At 42.8% G+C, this 19246-nt stretch overlaps 2 protein-coding genes across 4 annotated transcripts in view; one reads left to right on the plus strand and one right to left on the minus strand.

Moving 5' to 3' along the window:
* Positions 1-4714: 4714 nt before the first annotated feature.
* Positions 4715-11534, plus strand: LOC142254690 (uncharacterized). 2 transcript variants are annotated; one of them, XM_075325884.1, is made up of 2 exons: positions 4715-4903; positions 9430-11534. In XM_075325884.1, exon 2 carries the CDS (start codon positions 9438-9440, stop codon positions 11103-11105), a length of 1668 nt encoding a protein of 555 aa, XP_075181999.1. In that variant the 5' UTR covers positions 4715-4903; positions 9430-9437; the 3' UTR covers positions 11106-11534. The 2 variants fall into 2 exon arrangements, with proteins under 2 accessions (XP_075181999.1, XP_075182000.1); XM_075325885.1 differs by lacking the exon at positions 4715-4903 and adding an exon at positions 5779-5864.
* A 6107-nt stretch (positions 11535-17641) lies between these two features.
* Positions 17642-19246, minus strand: part of TERB1 (telomere repeat binding bouquet formation protein 1) — a 101056-nt gene continuing 99451 nt past the window's right edge. For both annotated transcript variants that reach the window (XM_075325887.1, XM_075325886.1), the window contains one exon: positions 17642-17869. In XM_075325887.1, the coding sequence (XP_075182002.1) occupies positions 17669-17869 (201 nt within the window). In that variant the 3' untranslated portion in view covers positions 17642-17668. The remainder of the gene's footprint in view (positions 17870-19246) is intronic.

The raw sequence follows: 19246 nt of genomic DNA on the forward strand, positions 1-19246 counted from the left end.
TTGTCCCTCTATACACTCTATACTAAGTGGGGGCAGGACTTTATCACTCTACACTAAGTAGGGGTGGGTCTTTGTCACTCTACACTAAGTAGGGGTGGGTCTTTGTCACTCTACACTAAGTGGAAGCGGGTCTGTCACTCTACACTAAGTGGGGGTGGGTCTTTTTCACGCTACACTAAGTGGGAGCGGGTCTTTTTCCACGCTACACTAAGTGGAGCAAGTTGGGCTGCAGTGTGTACATCGCCCTGGCCAAAAACTGATGCTCTAGCAGGATACAGCTAAACCCCCACTAAGTGAAGGCATCACAGGTGCAGGAGAAGCAGATCACACACACACCTCCATGGAATGGAGGGGAGGTGACTGCTAGATGATAAAACTGCACACAAGTGGCTTGCATAGAGCGCTGTTCACATGCAGATGACACAGTCACAAACCCGCAGCCTATTAGGTAACGCCCTTCTATTAGATCAGGCGGGCTGCCAAGCCGTACTCCACTGTATATCATGCACGGACAGACACTCTACAATGCAAGGCCCAACAGAAAGGGGCCTGGCTGTATCCTGTACAAACAAAAAAATATGAGGTTTTTGTTGGTATTTATGGCCATAAAACGTAAGCCTACACCCTCGTCAAGGGACCTCATGTCTGTAGGTCCCTACACTAAATATAAAAAAAAAAGGGTCTTTGTCCCTCTATACACTCTATACTAAGTGGGGGCAGGACTTTATCACTCTACACTAAGTGGGGGTGGGTCTTTATCACTCTACACTTAGTGGGGTCGGGTCTTTGTCGCTACACTAAATAGGGGTGGGTCTTTGTCACTCTACACTAAGTGGAAGCGGGTCTGTCACTCTACACTAAGTGGAAGCGAGTCTGTCACTCTACACTAAGTGGGGGCGGGTCTTTGTCACTCTACACTAAGTGGGGTCGGGTCTTTGTTGCTCTACACTAAGTAAGGGCAGGTCTTTCTTGCTCTACAGTAAGTGGGGGTGTATCTTCGTCACTCTACAGTAAGTGGGGGTGTATCTTCGTCACTCTACAGTAAGTGGGGGTGTATCTTCGTCACTCTACAGTAAGTGGGCGTGTATCTTCGTCACTCTACAGTAAGTGGGGGTGTATCTTCGTCACTCTACAGTAAGTGGGGGTGTATCTTCGTCACTCTACAGTAAGTGGGGGTGTATCTTCGTCACTCTACAGTAAGTGGGGGTGTATCTTTGTCACTCTACAGTAAGTGGGGGTGTATCTTCGTCACTCTACAGTAAGTGGGGGTGTATCTTCGTCACTCTACAGTAAGTGGGGGTGTATCTTCGTCACTCTACAGTAAGTGGGGGCAGATGTTTATCACTGCACAGTAACTTGTCTCTACACAATAAATGGGCCTGGGTCTTTGTCTCTATAGTAAGTGGGGGCAGGGTTTTGTCTTTCTACAGTAAATGTGGCTTGGCTCTTGTCTCTATACAGTAAGTTTTGGCTGGGTTTTGACTCTCTCCGCAGTAAGCGGAAACATGTCTTTGTCTCTGTACAGTAAGTGAAGGCAAGGATTGTCTCTCTGCTGGTGCTCTCCCATCTGACAAACTGCATATAGGCATAAAGGAGACGCTGAGTTTCAATTTGGGGTGGCAAGTCATTAGATAATGCCAGGAGCAATGCATAAGTTTAAAAAGAGGGGAAGAAAGTTCCAGCACCTTTAGTGCTGGGAGAATGCTGATGAAGATAAGCTACCCATTCAAAGAGAATGTATAGCAAGTTACCAAACATCAGAATTAGGTATGTACGAGAACACACCAGACTGGTATGTGCACCAAAAAGCAGGTATAACTTGACAAGGGGGAAGAGGGCAGTAAGACAGGTTTTGCGTGAAAGGACAGTTATGGCGGAGTTGTAACTTGAAGCTAATTGACTCACATGCAAAATCTGTAACAGGACCCTGTATAATACTGATGTGGCAGAAAACCCCATGGGCAATGCTCAGGCTTGGATACAACTCCTTTCCCTTCACCCCATATATCTACGTCCCAGCACATATTATATACGGTAGTTCTTAGTGGAATAATCATTCATCCGACTACCAGATTTTGCCATAAATACATCTGACAACTCTTTTTTCTTCCTTGGGCAGTTTTTTGAAAACTTTTTGATTCCGTTAGCATTTTTGAAGATTTTTTTATGATACATTTTTTTGCAGCCTTTTGATTGGACAGTGTCTAGTTCGGAGCGTTTTCCATCAGGAGATGCTTCAAAACCTAAGGCGGAAAAAAAAGCGCCCAAAAGACTGAACATTTGATCAGCAAATGTGTAGGAAAAGCTTCTCGTGCGATTTTTTTCGGCATTTTTAGAACTGAATCAGCTCCAAAAAACTCCTAAAGAAAAGTCAGCATGAACACATGCTTACTGGGTGTTTTGATGAGGAATTTGGAGCCAATTCTGCTCCAAAATCCACACAAACATGCTTTAAAAATTCTTATGGTGCTTTTTTTATGTTTTTCTTCAGCATGGCAAAAAATAAAATGTTTATTCTTAAGGAATTAATGCGTGGAAAAAAAGCCTCTAAATGTGGACACCGATTAAATAGAAGCATAAAAAAGCTTCAAAAAAAGAAAAGCTCCATACACAAAAAAAGTGTAAAAAGAAAAAATTGATTTATTGGCCGCTCCTGGTGCCTTAGGCAGACTTCACACGTGTTTCCACATTTTTGTAAGCCATTTTCGGGAATCCACAACCGTATAGAAGACACAAAGAAAAAAATTTACACACCTAAAATCGGGACAGGATTTCACACACCTAAAGTCTGCAGCATTTCACACACCTAAAGTCTGCAGCATTTTACATACCTAAAATCTGCAGCATTTTACATACCTAAAATCTGCAGCATTTTACACACCGAAAATCCCCAGCATTTTACATACGCAAAATCCTCAGCATTTTACATACCTAAAATTGGATCCGGATTTTACACACCTAAAATCCACAGCATTTTAAGTGTCTGAAATACTGCATCTCTGAGACACAGCATTTTACATGATGCAGCATTTTACACACTGGATTTTATACACTTAAAATCCGCAGCATTTTACACACCTAAAATCTGCAGCATTTTACACACCTAAAATCTGTAGCATTTTACATACTTAGAATCGAGTACGGATTTTACACACCTAAAATCTGCAGCACTTTACACCCTGGATTTTACATACCTAAAATCTGCAGCATTTTACACCCTAGATTTTACACACCTAAAACCCACAGCATTTTACATACCTAAAATCGGGTCCGCATTTTACACACCTAAAATCCGCAGCATTTTAAGTGTCTAAAATACAGCATCTCTGAGACACAGCATTTTACACACTGCCGCATTTTACACACTGTATTTTATACACCTAAAATCCGCAGCATTTTACACACCTAAAATCCGCAGCATTTTACATACCTAAAATTTGTAGCATTTTACATACCTAAAATCGGATCCGGATTTTACACAACTAAAATCCACAGCATTTTAAGTGTCTGAAATACAGCATCTCTGAGACACAGCATTTTACATGATGCAGCATTTTACACACTGGATTTTATACACCTAAAATCTGCAGCATTTTACACCCTGGATTTTACACACCTAAAATCCGCAGCATTTTACACACCTAAAATCTGTAGCATTTTACATACTTAAAATCGAGTACAGGTTTTACACACCTAAAATCTGCAGCATTTTACACCCTGGATTTTACACACCTAAAATCCGCAGCATTTTACACACCTAAATATGTAGCATTATACATACCTAAAATCGGGTCCGCATTTTACACACCTAAAATCCACAGCATTTTAAGTGTCTAAAATACAGCATCTCTGAGACACAGCATTTTACACACTGCCGCATTTTATACACTGTATTTTATACACCTAAAATCCGCAGCATTTTACACATCTAAAATCTGCAGCACTTTACACCCTGGATTTTACACACCTAAAATCTGTAGCATTTTACATACCTAAAATCCGCAGCATTTTACATACCTAAAATCCGCAGCATTTTACATACCTAAAATTGGGTACGGATTTTACACACCTAAAATAAGCAGCACTTTTCACACCCAAAAATTTAGGTGTCTAAAATGCTGCAGATTTTAAGAGTGTAAAATACAGCGTCTCTGAGACACAGCATTTTACACGCCTAAAATCTGCAGCATCTTACGTACCTACAATCCGCTCCAGATTTTACACACCTAGCATCTGCAGCATTTTACAATACAGCCACAGTGGAAGAGTTTTCATTTAATCTCATCCACATTTTTGTTACAGAAATCGGTTCTGGCATTGCTCGCGGTGTCAGTCCTGATTTCACCTTTTACAATGGAAGCTGCAGTATAATCCGCATGTAACACACACAGATTCTGCTGCAGATCCTATGTGGGGGGGGAAATCTGCAATGTGTGAACCAGGACGAGACATTAATGCAGTGTATATCTATATCTATATATATATATATATATATATATATATATATATATATATATATATATATAGATATATATAGATATAGATAGAGATATAGTAAGAACCAGGTAACACTGTGTAATAAAGAGTGGAGCCAGATGACACTGTCAGCTCTGCTACATCTGCTCCTCTCTTCTGTATTCCCAGGAGCGGTGACACATACAGAGGAGCCGGCTCTTTAAATGGACTGAAGGGCAGTGGAGTCTTTCTGCTTTTGAGGTCTTCAATACAGCAGATGTAGGGAGGGGAGTGAGTGTAAAAGGCAAGGAGAGGAGGGGGATGGTGAATACCAGATTGTACCTCTGAGAGGGGAGCATCTGTCACTCTCCATCTTGCTCTCAGTCCTAGCCCAACCACTCCTGGTTCTGCTGCATCTCACCCTCCCAGGCTTGGATACATCTACCAGGTATGTAATTGCGCCAGTGATACCAGTGTGGCATGGTGGGCACCCAGGGGCTGGTGGCGGGGTAGGTGGCCAGCTTGGCTTCCAGCGTGTGCTTATAGGAGATGTGCAGATAGGATCCTTTGTTCTGTAGACCCTACTGCATAGCTGACTGCAGCAATCCCAGCGCTGGTCGGGAGCAATGGCCAAACTCCCACATGAGCCGCGCCGCATCCTATCACCAATTTTTTATTTTTTTTTTTTATTTAATGGCTTTAATATGCAAAAATTAGATTAATATTCCTATTACCTGTCATCGTAATATTCCAACTAGGGAATACTTTTTATTTCTTCTCTCCGCAATCCCCTCCCTCCCTTCATCCATGTGCTTCTCCTACCGCCAGAGTGTCAGCTCTGCGGCCAAGAAATTGTAATTACTGATTTTAAGGGTTAAATCGGATACAATTGGCTGTCACTTTTTTTTTTTTTTTCAGAAAAATAGTCTCGTGAATCGTGCAGCAGATGGGTTGCGTGATAATCTCCGCAATCCTACAATTATCCCCCCGCCCCGTATCTAATAATTGTAATTACATCAATTTGCATCTGCTACATCCGATTTCTTTTTTTCCTCTTTTTCTCTCCATCTGCTGGTAACAATGGATTTTAGCCATTAACCATGGCTGGGTCTCCACCCTGGGATGATAGCGAAGGGGTTAAACAATGCGTATCCGTATCCAATGCACATGTGTCATGGGAATATTCCCAATCTCTATTGTTCTGGGCTTTAACCCGTGCTCTGCTGGAAGAGCCCTTTAATTAATAGTCACCGAGTAATTCTGGGCTGGACCCGGTATGGCACACGCTTGGTTAATAATCCTCCCAAATGCAGGACCCTTTATCAGCTGTGCAAGGGGAGGGGGAGGCAATTCCTAAAATGATCTGGAGCCTTCGGTAGCAGCAGTAGACTTTCAGTGTCCTGGACGAGGTATGGATGATGGGGGCTGTAGTTGTGTTTGGTGATATTAGATGTATGGTATAACAAAGACCCCTTGTATATGCGCTAGGGGGGGGGGTCTTCCTTGGATTAGATATTTTGCCATTTTAATGATATATTGCTCCCTATACCTCCCATGTGTATGCTCTAGGGGTAGGGGAGGGGGGGTCTTCCTTGGTTTAGGCATTTTGCCATTATAATGGTATATTTCCCACCCCCCCTCCATTATACCTCCCTTGTATATGCTCGGGGGGGGGGGGGGGTCCTGGGGGTCTTCCCTGGTCTAGATATTCTGCCATTCTAATGGTATATTGCCCTTCCCTCCCCACACCTCCCTTCTATACCCTCTAGGGGGTCTGGGGTCTTCCTTGGTTTGGCTATTTTGTCATTATAGTATATTTTTCCCCCCCCTCCCCTATAACTCCCCTAGTATATGCTCTGGGGGGGGGGGGTCTTCCCTGGTTCAGATATTCTGCCATTATAATATAGTATATTGCCCCCTATACCTCCCTATGTAATATGCTCTGGGGGGGGGGGGGGGTCTCTTCCTTGGTTTAGGCATTTTGCCATTATAATGGTATATTCCCCCCCCCCCCCCCCCCTTATACCTCCTTTTGTATATGCTCTGGGGGGCGGGGGGGGTCTGGGGTTCTTCCCCGGTTTCGATACTTTGCCATTATAATGGTATATTGCCCCACCACCCCCTCCCCCTATACCTGTCTTCTTGTATATTCTTTAGGTGTAAGGGGGTCTTGCCTGGTTTAGATATTTTAGCATTATAATGGTATATTTCCACCCCCCCCTATACCTGTTTTGTATGTGCTCTAGGGGGGTAGGGGTGGTCTTCTCTAGTTTAGATATTTTGCCATTTTAATGGTGCATTGCCTCCTTATACCTGGAGGTGATCTAATGTAACATACAATTCCATCCAAATAGGGGGGTGGGGGATAGCGGCAGCTGACTGGTGACCTTACGGTATGGTTACATGAGTTGCACTTTTTTTTTTTTTTTTTTTTTTTTTCCCATGCCTTGAACTTGCACCAGCAAAAAAAAAAAAAAAATCCAAATATATGTGGATTTTATTGACTGAAGGATTTTAGCAATTTTCACCTTAGTTAGCGGTAGTAGAACATCATAAGGGTGGTAAAGGTGTGTGGGGTTTTTTTTTTTTCTTACTATCCCATGCATTATAAACTTAGTGATTGCATGATGCAATGTGTATTTGGATAAAATGTTTTTTTTTTTTTGTCTAAATTTTTTTTTAATTTTAATAAAGTAAATATTTATATTAAAATACTAAAATTCTAATAGATATTTATATATAATAGAATAAAAATTAGAATTTTAGTAATTTTTTAAAATTATGATATATATCATTTTAAAAAATACTAAAAATATATATTTTTTAGTAATTTTTAAAATGATGATAAATATCATAATTTTAAAAAATTACTAAAATTCTAATTTTTATTATATTATATATAAATATCAGAATTTTAGTATTTTAATATAAATATTTACTTTATTAAAATTAAAATTTCTAGACAAAAAAAACCAAACATTTTATCCAAATACACATTGCATCATGCAATCACTAAGTTTATAATGCATGGGATAGTAAGAAAAAAAAAAACCAAACCCACACACCTTTACCACCCTTATGATGTTCTGCTACCGCTAACTAAGGTGAAAATTGCTAAAATCCTTCAGTCAATAAAATCCACATATATTTGGATTTTTTTTTTTTTTTTTTTTTTTTTTTTTTATATTTGTTCATCCTGGTTCTAGTCTGTCTGATGTCTGATCCACGCTTGTCAGGCGCTGCCCGGTGGCTGCAGATGATCTCCATCTGTCTTGTCATGAAAAGAATGGAGCTGAGATTTGTGGTTTATCACTATGGCTTATTGCACCGCTATGTGATATAGACCAGGTTGTGTAATTGTACAGTGAATCAGTCTTACCGCCATAGGGGTCCGTGATCCCCCCCCCCCCCCCCCCCACTTAATACTAACCACTAATCTCCATATCGTCCTTTTTTTTTTTTTTTTTTTTTTTTTTTTTTGAGGATTTCCACCAGGCTCCTGCTGTGCAGGATGCCAAATGCTGACTATTGCAAAAATTGTTGCCCCTGGTGCTATGGTTTGCCCATTGTGATGTATTTTGCATATGTTGCGGTGGATGTGGTCAACCAGAAAACGTCTCTTGGCTGAAACTTATGAGGTTCATGGGTCACACAATATTCCCTTTAATTGGTCCCGGTTAAAATGTCTGGATGTATTTTTGATATTGTACTTCAGTTGAGTTTCGTTGTAATACCCAATCCCACCAATGGTTAAAGGTGGCGCTGTTTCTAAAAGTGTCACCATATTTAATGGTCTCAAACAATAGGTGAATGAGGTTTAAAGGGAAATCCTCCAACCCTGTATTAAGAGTAGTGATGACTGATTCCTAGGATCTTTTCCCTTTTTTTTTTTTTTTTTTTTTTTTTTTGGGTGGGGGGGTGTTTGACCTCAAGATCCCACCGCGTTGCCTTCACATGTTTCCATACAAATCAGGACTGTCCCAAGATCCCCCCCCCCCCCCTATCCAAACCTCCACATGCCCATAAGGCTGAGTTGCGGACAGGAGATCCAGGCCTAGGGTCAGGAGGTCCTTGGCACTTGCATGCTTGGATCATAAAACGTTAACATGTACATGCCGCCTTTAGGTGACACCCATGTTGCTGGTTTAGTGCTGCAACCCCTTCCAACTTTCTTTGTTGCTTAGCCTGTGCAGGAAACTGCAACCAGCCCCATTCACTTCCATGGAGCTGTGCGGTCATTTCCCCCCCCCCCTTCCCCCCCCCCCTGCACAGTACATGGACTGGGGAGCTGCTGTGAAGGAGACGCAGGACTGATTCAGCAGTGGGGTTCCTTGTCTTCTCTTCGACTACCTTTGGGTCCAGTTTGGTCCTCAAGCCTGGCCATTTCTACGCCAACAATCTTGGGTGCCTCTGACGTTTACTAGGCCTCAGGACCTAAGCCAAGATATCATGACATCACTGGCGGTTGGGGGGGGGGGGGGGACAGGAGAGCCCAAGATGTCAAATAGGTCATCACTTTGGATGGTAGAGTAATAATGATCTCCAACGTATCCCATTGTGTAACCGGTCCTATACGAAAACATGTCTTTGTCTGCTAGCAAATGTCAAGGGAAGGCTATCGCCAATCTGCCAGGCAATTAAGGAAGATCTCAAGGAGCCACAGTCCCAGCTCAGCTTCTTTCCTCTGCATGGAGGAGAAAATCTGGCCATCTGTCAAAGTTTATGGATCATTAAGAAAAGTAACGAGTGGGTTACAGTAATAGGTGCCTCCATTTATGGTACTTGCAGAGCTGTCCTCTGTGGCACCTTGAGGGACGCATTTGGCTATTGACCAGTTGTGGTTTTCAAGCCAAGACTGCATCGGCTGCCAGTCCGTTTTTTTTGTTTTTTTTTTATTTTGGGAAGAGGTTGATAAGCGTACTACTAAACGATGATAATGTTCTGATGATCTTTCTTGCTTTTTGTCTTTTGCAGTAATAACAATGGGGGCAAAGTTGAGTAAGAAGAAGAAGGGATATTGCCTTGGTGCCGGCAAAGATGGAGAGTCCACAGAAACAACAGAGGTTGAACAAAAAGAAACAGAGACTCAGTTGGGACAAAAAGATGCAGCAGAACCAAATGGAGAAAAAACCCCTACTGACCAAACTCAGAACAATGGTGCAAGTGAGGAACAGAAAGCCCAAGTGGAAAAAAACAAAAGCAAGGAGGCTCCATCTGGTAAAACTACCAAAGACAATATAACTAAAGACCAAAAGTCTGAAGGCAAATCTAGTGCTGAACAAAAAAAGGTAGAAGAACCTAAACTAGAAGAACAAGACCAACCTGAAAATATCAAGAGTTCAATCGCCTCTCAGGAAACTGCTCCACAAGGTGATAAGGAAGAGAAAAGTCAACCTGTAGAAAAGCCACAAACTGATCAAGACAAGGTAAAAGACCCGGTGGCTAAAGAACCAACTCTGGAACCCAAGGCCGTAATGTCGCATGAAAGTTCAGAGCCAAAACTTCAAAGCCAACCTGTAATCGAACCCTCGGCTCCTTTACAAGAAGAGTTGGCCAAGTCGGTACCTGATCCAGAGACTAAAGTGCAGGTAGAAAAGATGGAGAAAGAACAAACGCCGGTGCTGGCAAAAGATCAAGTTTCGGAGCAAGCAACAAAAGAACAAACACTGGTGATGGATTCGGTGAAGGAGGCAGAAACACTCCCTGAGAAAGTTGAGCCATTGGTCTCAGAAACTGTTTTGGTAGCTCCTGTGATGAAGGAACCAGTAGCTGAGGTGGTCAAAACAGAGCCCGTACACAAGGTGATAGAACCAGAGCCAACTAAACCTGCCCTGCCAGAAGCTGTACCAACTATTGTGTTGGTAAAGCCTGAACCAGTGATGGAGTCGGTGGAGTCAAAACTTTCTGAAGAACCTATAGCTCCTGTCCCGGAGATCAAGATTGTGGAACCTGTGGCAAATCCTGTACCGGTGCCTTGTTCTGAACCTGAGAAATTATGTGAAACTAGTCAAGAAATTGAATCTTTACCAGAACCACTGCCATCAAATGAAGTGCCTGACTCTCTTGTTAAAGTAGAGGAACATGTAGAAACTTTGGGTAAGGTTGACCTGGTACCAGAATCAATAGAAATCCAGGCATCTGTTCCAGCAGAGCAATCATCTGTAGAGAAGGTCCCTGATCAGGATGTGACTGTTGCCGACAAAGGTCCATCTGAGCAAGCTGTAGAAGAAATTCATGAAAGTAAAGTCCAAGACACGATCAACACCCAACCAGAGGTAGGCGATGAAGAAAAGCAAAAGGAAGTTAAGGAAGAAGAAAAAGAAAGTGTCTCCAGTAAAGAACCAACAGAGCAAGGAAGCCTAGAGAAGGAGCAAGATTGTGAGGTTGCTTTGGACACCTCAAAGCATGAGGGAGACCATGAAGATACCACAGATAAAAATGCTGAAGATGACTCCGAACACCACAAAAAGCCTGTTGAAGAACTATCAAACGAACCTTCTGCTCCTCTCATCGTTGAGAAGCATGGAGTCAGTAATGGCTTACCTCTGAAGGAAGAAGTGAAGGTGCACCTTGAGAATGGATGTGACAAAGACCTCCATGAGCTTAACGGTCAAGGAGAAGGTCATGAGATTGCGGTATGCAATGAATAAATGCATGAGTTTCTTTTTGTTGCAAGTTCCAAGGTGAAATGATGCGAAACCTCCACAATCTGGTGAACTGTCTACATCGTCTGTGACCAAATCCTCCATGACAAATTTTTAGCGTTTGAAGGCAAAAAAATTAAATAAATGCCCCCAACACCCCTCACCCCCGACCAAATCTTTTATTAGTGACTCTTACCAATTCTGCCAAATTTATTATAGCTTAACTTATTGATCGAATCTCCTGAAGATTAAAAAATAGGAGTGATATTTATATTCAAGGTTTTCTATTTGATGTTCCGAAAAGGCCAAATGTAATACAAAAGTGACCAATGCCCGACGAGAAAACTAAAAAAATTCTTGAGCTTAATCAGTTGTTCAAAATGTCTTAACGCATGAACTTCACAATGTTTTCCACAAATAAAATGTCATATTTAAGTTTACGCTCTCCGACTGTTTACTGTGTGTGACTGAATACCTTGAAATTTGGGGTGGGCAAGCCAGGTTCTCCTATGTTGGTCTTCAACATGCAAGATGGCCAAGTGCGCATGTATAATGAGTGGGTTAGGAAAAATGGCCGAACGAGCACTTGACCACCAGTTGCAGGGGTTGTGGGCACTTTTTTAAAAAAATGTCTGACCCATGTCTCCCATCTGGATGCCTCCATACACACTTGCTTGGGAACAGCTGTTTCAGTCTGGCTGTAGTGTCCCCTCCCTAAAATTAGTGAGGAGTCTGGAAGGGTGTCTGCCATGACTTCTTCTCTTGCCTGTCTACTTCTGAGAATATCCAGAAACCATAATGTCGGCACCGCTGTAAGAACTGGTATTCTTAGATGTAGACTCCATTACGAGGAAAACTTATCCCCTTTAAAAAAAAGCTTCACATACCATGGTATGTCATTTAAAAAAATATAAGTTTTTTTTAATTTTTTTTTTAAAAAATAATCCCCCAATTCTATTTTGGAATAGAGATATAGATATCTAGATCTCTATCCTAAGATAAAATTGGATTATGTTTCTAAAAATGCTTGTTTGTGTTTTTTAAAACCAATCACTAATTTAGTTTAAGGTTTAAAGGGGGAAGCACACTTTTTTTATTTTTAATTTTTATTTTACTTCATGATATAGACCCGCCCACCGGCAGCTGTGATTGGTTGTAGTGAGACAGCTGTCACTCATCATGGGAGAGTGTCTGACTGCAACCAATCATAGGTTGGTATTCTCAGGATGGGGAGGCCCCCCACACCCTAAAAATATCAGCCTGCAGCCACCCGGAATTGCCGCATCCATTAGATGCGACAGTCCTGGGACTGTACCTGGCTCATCTTGAATTGCCCTGGTGTGGTGGCACTCGAGGTAATAATTAGTTGATGGCAGCAGCCCATAGCTGCCACTAAGTCCTAGGTTATTCATGGCAGGCGTCTCCCCAAGATACCTTCCATGATTAACCTGTTAGTTAAAGCATTTTTTTTGGAGGTGTTTATTTTCTTTATTTGTAATAAATGACAACCTTTCACCATTTTATTAAAGTCCCCAAATACCCATCCAGGTCTGAAGTAATCCAGAGGTCCCACGACGCTTTCAGCTCTGCTACATCAGAAGCTGACAGGAGCGGCCACAGACCACGACCGCTCTCTGTGAGCTCCCCACAGCGACTGAAGTGAGTCGCGCTGTCAGCGATGACGTCACTCAGGTTACCCGCGGCCACAGATCTCAGCTGGAGGACTCCAGCTGTGGCCGTGGGTAACCTCAGTGACGGTACCGCTGATTGCAGTGATCTGCGCTGTCACTCAGGGGATCTGAGGTCACCAGTGACCAAAAATCAGGCCATGCCACACAGACAGAGCCACGGGATGACAATTAAGTCGTGTGAAGTTCATCCGACTTCATTCTGATCGTGCCGCTTGGTCTGTCTGCTATCAGCAGCCATTCAGCTCTGCTACATGACTCTGTCTGTGTCTGCGGTCATGTAGCAGAGCTGAATGGCAGATGACATAGCTGCTGAGAATAAAAACGGATCCCATACGCATCAAACACGGATTACACACGGACTACAATCAATTGAAAAAAATCATAGATTCGCATTGCACACTGATCGTAACGTGAACAGAGCTCATGCTACTTTTTAGCCTGAGACTCGGACTGATTTTACACGCTTAAGTGTGATTCCAGCCTTACTGTTGGGCAAACATCGTTGGCAGCTACACTCTGATCCTAGTCTCTATCTACCTAGCTAATTATCAATGGAGGAGGAAGAGGTGAGCTGTGAAATCACCATTGGTTGTTCCTGTACTTTTTTTTTTTTTTTTTTCTTTTTTTTAGTATTTGAGAATTTAAACTTCTATTTACTATGATGAAATAAAAAAAATTGGCTCGGCTCTTTAATGACTAATGTACAATTGGTGGAGGAAGGTTGAATTAGGTGGACCTAAGTGGGATTATTTTTATATATATTCTATATAACATATATTTTGTATTATATACAAAATTCTATGTATATAATTAATATATAAAAAATATATTTTTTGTGTGTGTATATATATATTTTACAAAAAAAATTATATATAAATAATATATATTTGGGGGAGGGGTTTTGTGCTCCCTCCCTGAAGCCTATGTCACAAGAATCACATCTTAGTGTGGACATTGCACATACACTTCTAGGAAGTCCTGGAAGCAATAGGTTATCTACCTTCCATACTCATAGAAATATGACAAAAACAAACTCTAATGAACCCTGTGTGACTAATTAAACGTTAATATTGATTATTGTAATTCTGCTCAAAAGCCTTTGTGAGTAGCATAAAGCGCTATGGCTCGGGGCAAATTTAAAATTTATTTTATAGTGATGTACAAAAATCAAGTTGTCAGGAACTTTTTATTTTACGAGCGGCCCGTGCTGCCGATATATTGTATTAGAGAAGTGGGAAAATGCACGATCGGATGAAACTCCGCGTGATTGTTGTAATGTTCATAGTATCATAGTTTTTAAGGTTGAAGGGAGACTCTAAGTCCATCTAGTTAAACCCGTAGCCTAACATGTTGATCCAGAGGAAGGCAAAAAAACCCCAATGTGGCAAACAAGTTCCAATGGGGAAAAAATGTCCTTCCTTCGTCCACATCCGGCAATCAGACTAGTTCCCTGGATCAATACCCTGTCATAAAATCTAATATACATAACTGGTAATATTAAATTTTTCAAGAAAGGCGTCCAGGCTCTGCTTAAATGTTAGCAGTGAATCACTCATTACAACATCATGCGGCGGAAAGTTCCAAATCTTTAACGGGACTAGAACTCCCGACGTTATGCTTCTTAGGCAGGCGCTTTATCCACTAGTCTATTGCTTCTTTTGGCATGTTAAAAATGGGCATTGGGACTTATATATGTATTCATCCTCCTATAATGTTTTCCAAGCCCAATCGAGACTGCCAGTGAGGATTGTCACGTCAGTCATTGTACTGTAAGGCCATTTCATGCTAAAATATCGGAGGGAAGAGCCCCCCGGAGAGAACAAAAGAATCAAAGGAAGCGCAACTCCATGGTCTGATCAATGGACGGACTTAAAACACCGCCTCCATAGGAACTGGGCTAAAATCTAATGAGGATGTGTTTATCCCGAAAAGCTTAAATATTTATATAACGCACAAAACGGAACAGGAAGAAAAATAGGATTATATTCCTGTTTAACGACTTGTCATGGGTGGGGAGGGCTGACGTTCTGCCTATGGGGAATGTGCTGCCATAAGGTAACTTTTGCTCCGCTTTGATGAAGTATCCACAGATCTGTAGATTTTAGGCTTTGTTCACACAAGGCAGAAACTACAAGTGTGGGTCTAATTACTAATAGCATTAAAAAAAAAAAAAAGTAGGATTGTAGCCCTTCTGGATCAAAGAGCTGGGGTTTTTTACATCCACTTTCCATATGATGAGTGGAATTTTTATTTTTTTCTTATGGAAAGCTAACCATTGAATAATGGTGCCAAATCCGGACCCCGTTCCATTCACGCTAACTATAAAGCTTTGGATAACCAATGATTGCCATTTGGGGTAGCTCCATACCTATTGGATCTTTAGTGAGTTTGGACACCTGTGCATTGTGAGTCTATCTGTTCAAAACGACTGTTCAAACCAAGCACAGGCTCTCAGTGCATCCTTGGTGTGACCAAGGAGCTCATTGCACCTATAAACCTACTTGTTTGCCATGTATCTCCACCTCCTCTTGATTGACAGCTCTGACTGTATACAAGACCGAGCGACTAGGGGGAGGGGGAAGCGCATTAAACTGCTTGGCTATGCATGGGTTTAGTTTGAATAGTCATTTTGGGCTGACTTTCTTTTTTTTTTTTTTTTTTTAGGCCTCATTCATGTGTCTGTATTTGAAAAAAGCAGGAGTGTTTCCATAACCGATAATAGGTGTCAATTAGAGGTGAGCGGATCGGTCATAATCCGGGTCTGACGGATCCGGATCAGGTTGCTGCGGAAGTCCGGATGCGATCCGGAATCCGCGGCCATATAAATCAATGGGGAACGGGATCCGGGACGAGAGAGAAAAAGGATCCGGATTGTGCAACCCGGATGCCGGGTACTGGTCGGACTCGGATCGGAACCTCGAACTGTGCGGATTCGGATTTTTAAGATCCGGGTCCGCTCAACACTAGTGTCAGTCTTTCAATGATAGTTTTGATCTTTGAGTTCCACTCATACAAACACTGATGCAAAAATATTGACTTGTGAATACCCCTTTAACACTAGAAGTCCCAGGAATTTCGAGCGCCCATAGGGTTCCAATGGTAGAAATGTTAAATGACCCTTCTCTGGGAGTTCTAGTGTTAAGAATTGTTTGCAACATTACCCCCAAAAGATGATGCACACATTATAAGTGTGTGGCGCCCCTGAGGCTTCAGTCACCACAGGGTACTGCACCTCACTTAAGGTGCAGTACTCATCTCGTGTAAGGAAGGGGTTAATCACCAGTGTTTCCACATTTACACTTTACATTCAGCTTAGGTGCCTTCTCACTGGGCACTGGACTAGGGTAGACAGGGGGGTGGCCATCATGACGCATGGGACTTTCCCAGTCACTAGGACAACCACCTGGGGGCGGTTTACACTTTGGGTAGAAGTAGGAGCAACATTACACAAACTTCAGTCAAGTCAGGACTTCAGGTCTGGCAGCACGACACCACTCTTCTTCTTTTTCTTCATGGAGTCTGCGGTTTGGAGCGGGAAGCTCAGCCTGAGTTCCTCACTTCTGGAGGGACATCCCTTGAGAGAGGACACGTTCAAATACCGGTGGCTACCTCTAACTTATCCGGGATCGGCTGGAGCCCATTACAGCATTGACCGGTACCCCCGGGTAACCAGGACAGTGAGTAAAAAGACCTGGAACCGCAGCCACTGACTCTGCCTCTTATTGCCCGCGCTTTGGCGCCAGCCACCACTGCAACCCTCATCATCTTCCCCGGGGCCTGCTATACCGGTGGAGAGCAGAACTATCTTAGCTACGACACTATCAGCCCTGGAGCACATCGCCCGCCGGTGGCAGCTATTCCCTGGCCGTGTACCGCAGGTGGTGTCACGAGACAAGCTTCCATTCCATCATCCAATTTCAATCCCTACTTTTAGTGTACGCCTCAGGGCCATGAAGCCGGCCAGGGCCACCCGTGACATCTCCAGACTCGACATCACCGTATATTTAACACCTTGCCCCTGTGGGTGCTACAAGTGCATTGCCTGGTGGGTCTTGGACAATACCAGAAGCCCTCAAGGATTCTTCTTAGACTCCCACCTACTAAAGTATGGCTTCTCAGCATTTGTAGAAGAGTTGGTGCAAATTGAGTCGCAGGACCTGGACAATAATCTGTGGTCACCGGATGGGAGCCTTGAGATCCGCCCAATACCTCCTGCCATGTGTGGCTCTTCCTTGATTAGCTGGCCTGGCGAAAAGTCATGCCAAACCGGCCACTGGATGGGAGCCATGAGAGCCGCCTAATACCTATTGCCATCTTTGGCTCTTCTTTGATTAGCTGGCCCAACGAAACGTCACGCCAAGCCGGCTAATCAAAAGAAGAGCCGCGGATGCCGTCATGTAAGACGTCAGGGTTTTTGGCTGAGCACTGACCGATCTGATAGACCGGGTGCTGCGAATCGATTAGTGCCTACTCTAATCCGCAACGATGGCGGCTTTACCAGATCGGACACGCTTTTTTACGGCTGCAACGCTCGGGCCTTCTTCCTTACAACATGGAGAGATCGGCACAAGACCTTCCAGCACGTTGTTCTGTGAAGTCATTGCTTTTTCCAGTAAGTGACTTCACTGATAAAATATAGCTGGTGCCCGGCCTTTAACCCCCGAGTAATGATTTATATGAGAAGCGTTAATGGTCTATTACTCAGTGTACTCCGCAGCGTCTAGACCAGATCGCTGCTGCTGCTGCTGCTATATGAATTATTTTGCTAAAATGTAAAGAAATAAAAGGTCACGTAAAAAAAACATTTTTGGTAAAACTTTTATATAGCAGGAAAACAAATAATTGCTCCATAAATCGATTATATCTATATAATATATATCAGTGCTGCCCTTGTAACTGTTTGTACTTTTTTGCCAAGTCCACGTTTGTTCGGCCTTTCTGAAAAGGATACGACCACAAAATTGCATTCCACTGGCGGCCAAACTTTTGCACGCCGTCCAGAAGATTTGCCATTTCTTCTTGGGTGAAGTCTTTGCGTTTTGTCCTCCGAGGTTGGATCTGGTCAGGATTCCTGGGGATCTGCGTGACCGAATAACAATTATACAAAGAGATCCTTTTGCAACGGTTTGCAACCTCCTTTTTTGCAACGGTTTGCAACCTCCCTTTTTACAACGGTTTGAAACCTCCCTTTTTGCAACGGTTTGCAACCTCCCTTTTTGCAACGGTTTGCAACCTCCCTTTTTGCAACGGTTTGCAACCTCCCTTTTTGCAATGGTTTGCAACCTCCCTTTTTGCAACGGTTTGCAACCTCCCTTTTTGCAATGGTTTGCAACCTCCCTTTTTGCAACAGTTTGCAACCTCCCTTTTTGCAACGGTTTGCAACCTGCACTCCTCCATCAGCCAGGCTACTACAACTCCCAGTATTACCTGGCGGCTGGAAATGCGTAGATTGCAGACCACTAATCTACAGAAACTATACGCTGAGAAAAGCCAGAAATGAGTGATGCTAACCAGGAGACGTATGTCTGGTGAATTGATCGAGGTGCTCTGTATATATCGCAGGCGGAGTGCTCAAATATTTAGGTTTACTCCAATGTAAATAACAGTGAAAACCGGCACAGACTAAGTAAATCATGTCTGCCCTCTGCAAATCCCATCATGTGGTTATGAAAAAAAAGGAGTCACTTTGGGACAATGCACGGAAATCCAATGTCTGATGTGCAGAGGGGACATCCAGTATAGGCCCCATTCACACATCCATTTTTTATGATCCGGGTGCCGTCCGTTTAGAAATCCGACAACGCACTGACCCATAGGGTTTCATACATCTGTTTCTTTTAATGGATCCAAATCTCCAGTCCGTGTTCTGCTCTTATCCTTTTTTTGCGTATCAGACGCATTCAAGTCTATGGAAATCCGATGAAAATGGAAGACGTCCATTTCTGATCAGTTTTCCATCCATTTTTAACTGGTCAATGAAAAAAAAAATTAAGGTAGTCTTACCTCCTTTTAAAAAAAAAAAAAAAAGATGCAAAGTGGAGGCAAATCGGATGACACAGGACAGAGAAATGGTCCGGTTTTGAGAGACAAAGAAAGTACCGGAAATGGATGAGTGAATGCAGTTTTAGCCGAGTCTTCCATGTGCCTTGTTTAAGCTAATGTTTTGAAGCCCTGAAAAATGTGATTCGGATGGACCCCCTGGAAAATATAATTCGGATCGACCCCCTGAAGAAGCCCTGAGAAAATGTCATTCGGATGAACCCCCTGAAAAATGTGATTCAGATGGACCCCCTAAAGAAGTACTGTAAACTGTGATTCGGAAGTATCCCCTGAAGAAGCCATGACAAATGGGATTTGGATGGACCCTCTGATGAAGCACTGGGATTTGGATGGACCCCCCATGAAAAATGGTATTTGGATGGACCCCCAGAAGAAGCCCTCAAAAATGGAATTCGG

This window comes from Anomaloglossus baeobatrachus, chromosome 10 (assembly GCF_048569485.1).
Source record: "Anomaloglossus baeobatrachus isolate aAnoBae1 chromosome 10, aAnoBae1.hap1, whole genome shotgun sequence".
Lineage (NCBI taxonomy): Eukaryota > Metazoa > Chordata > Amphibia > Anura > Aromobatidae > Anomaloglossus > Anomaloglossus baeobatrachus.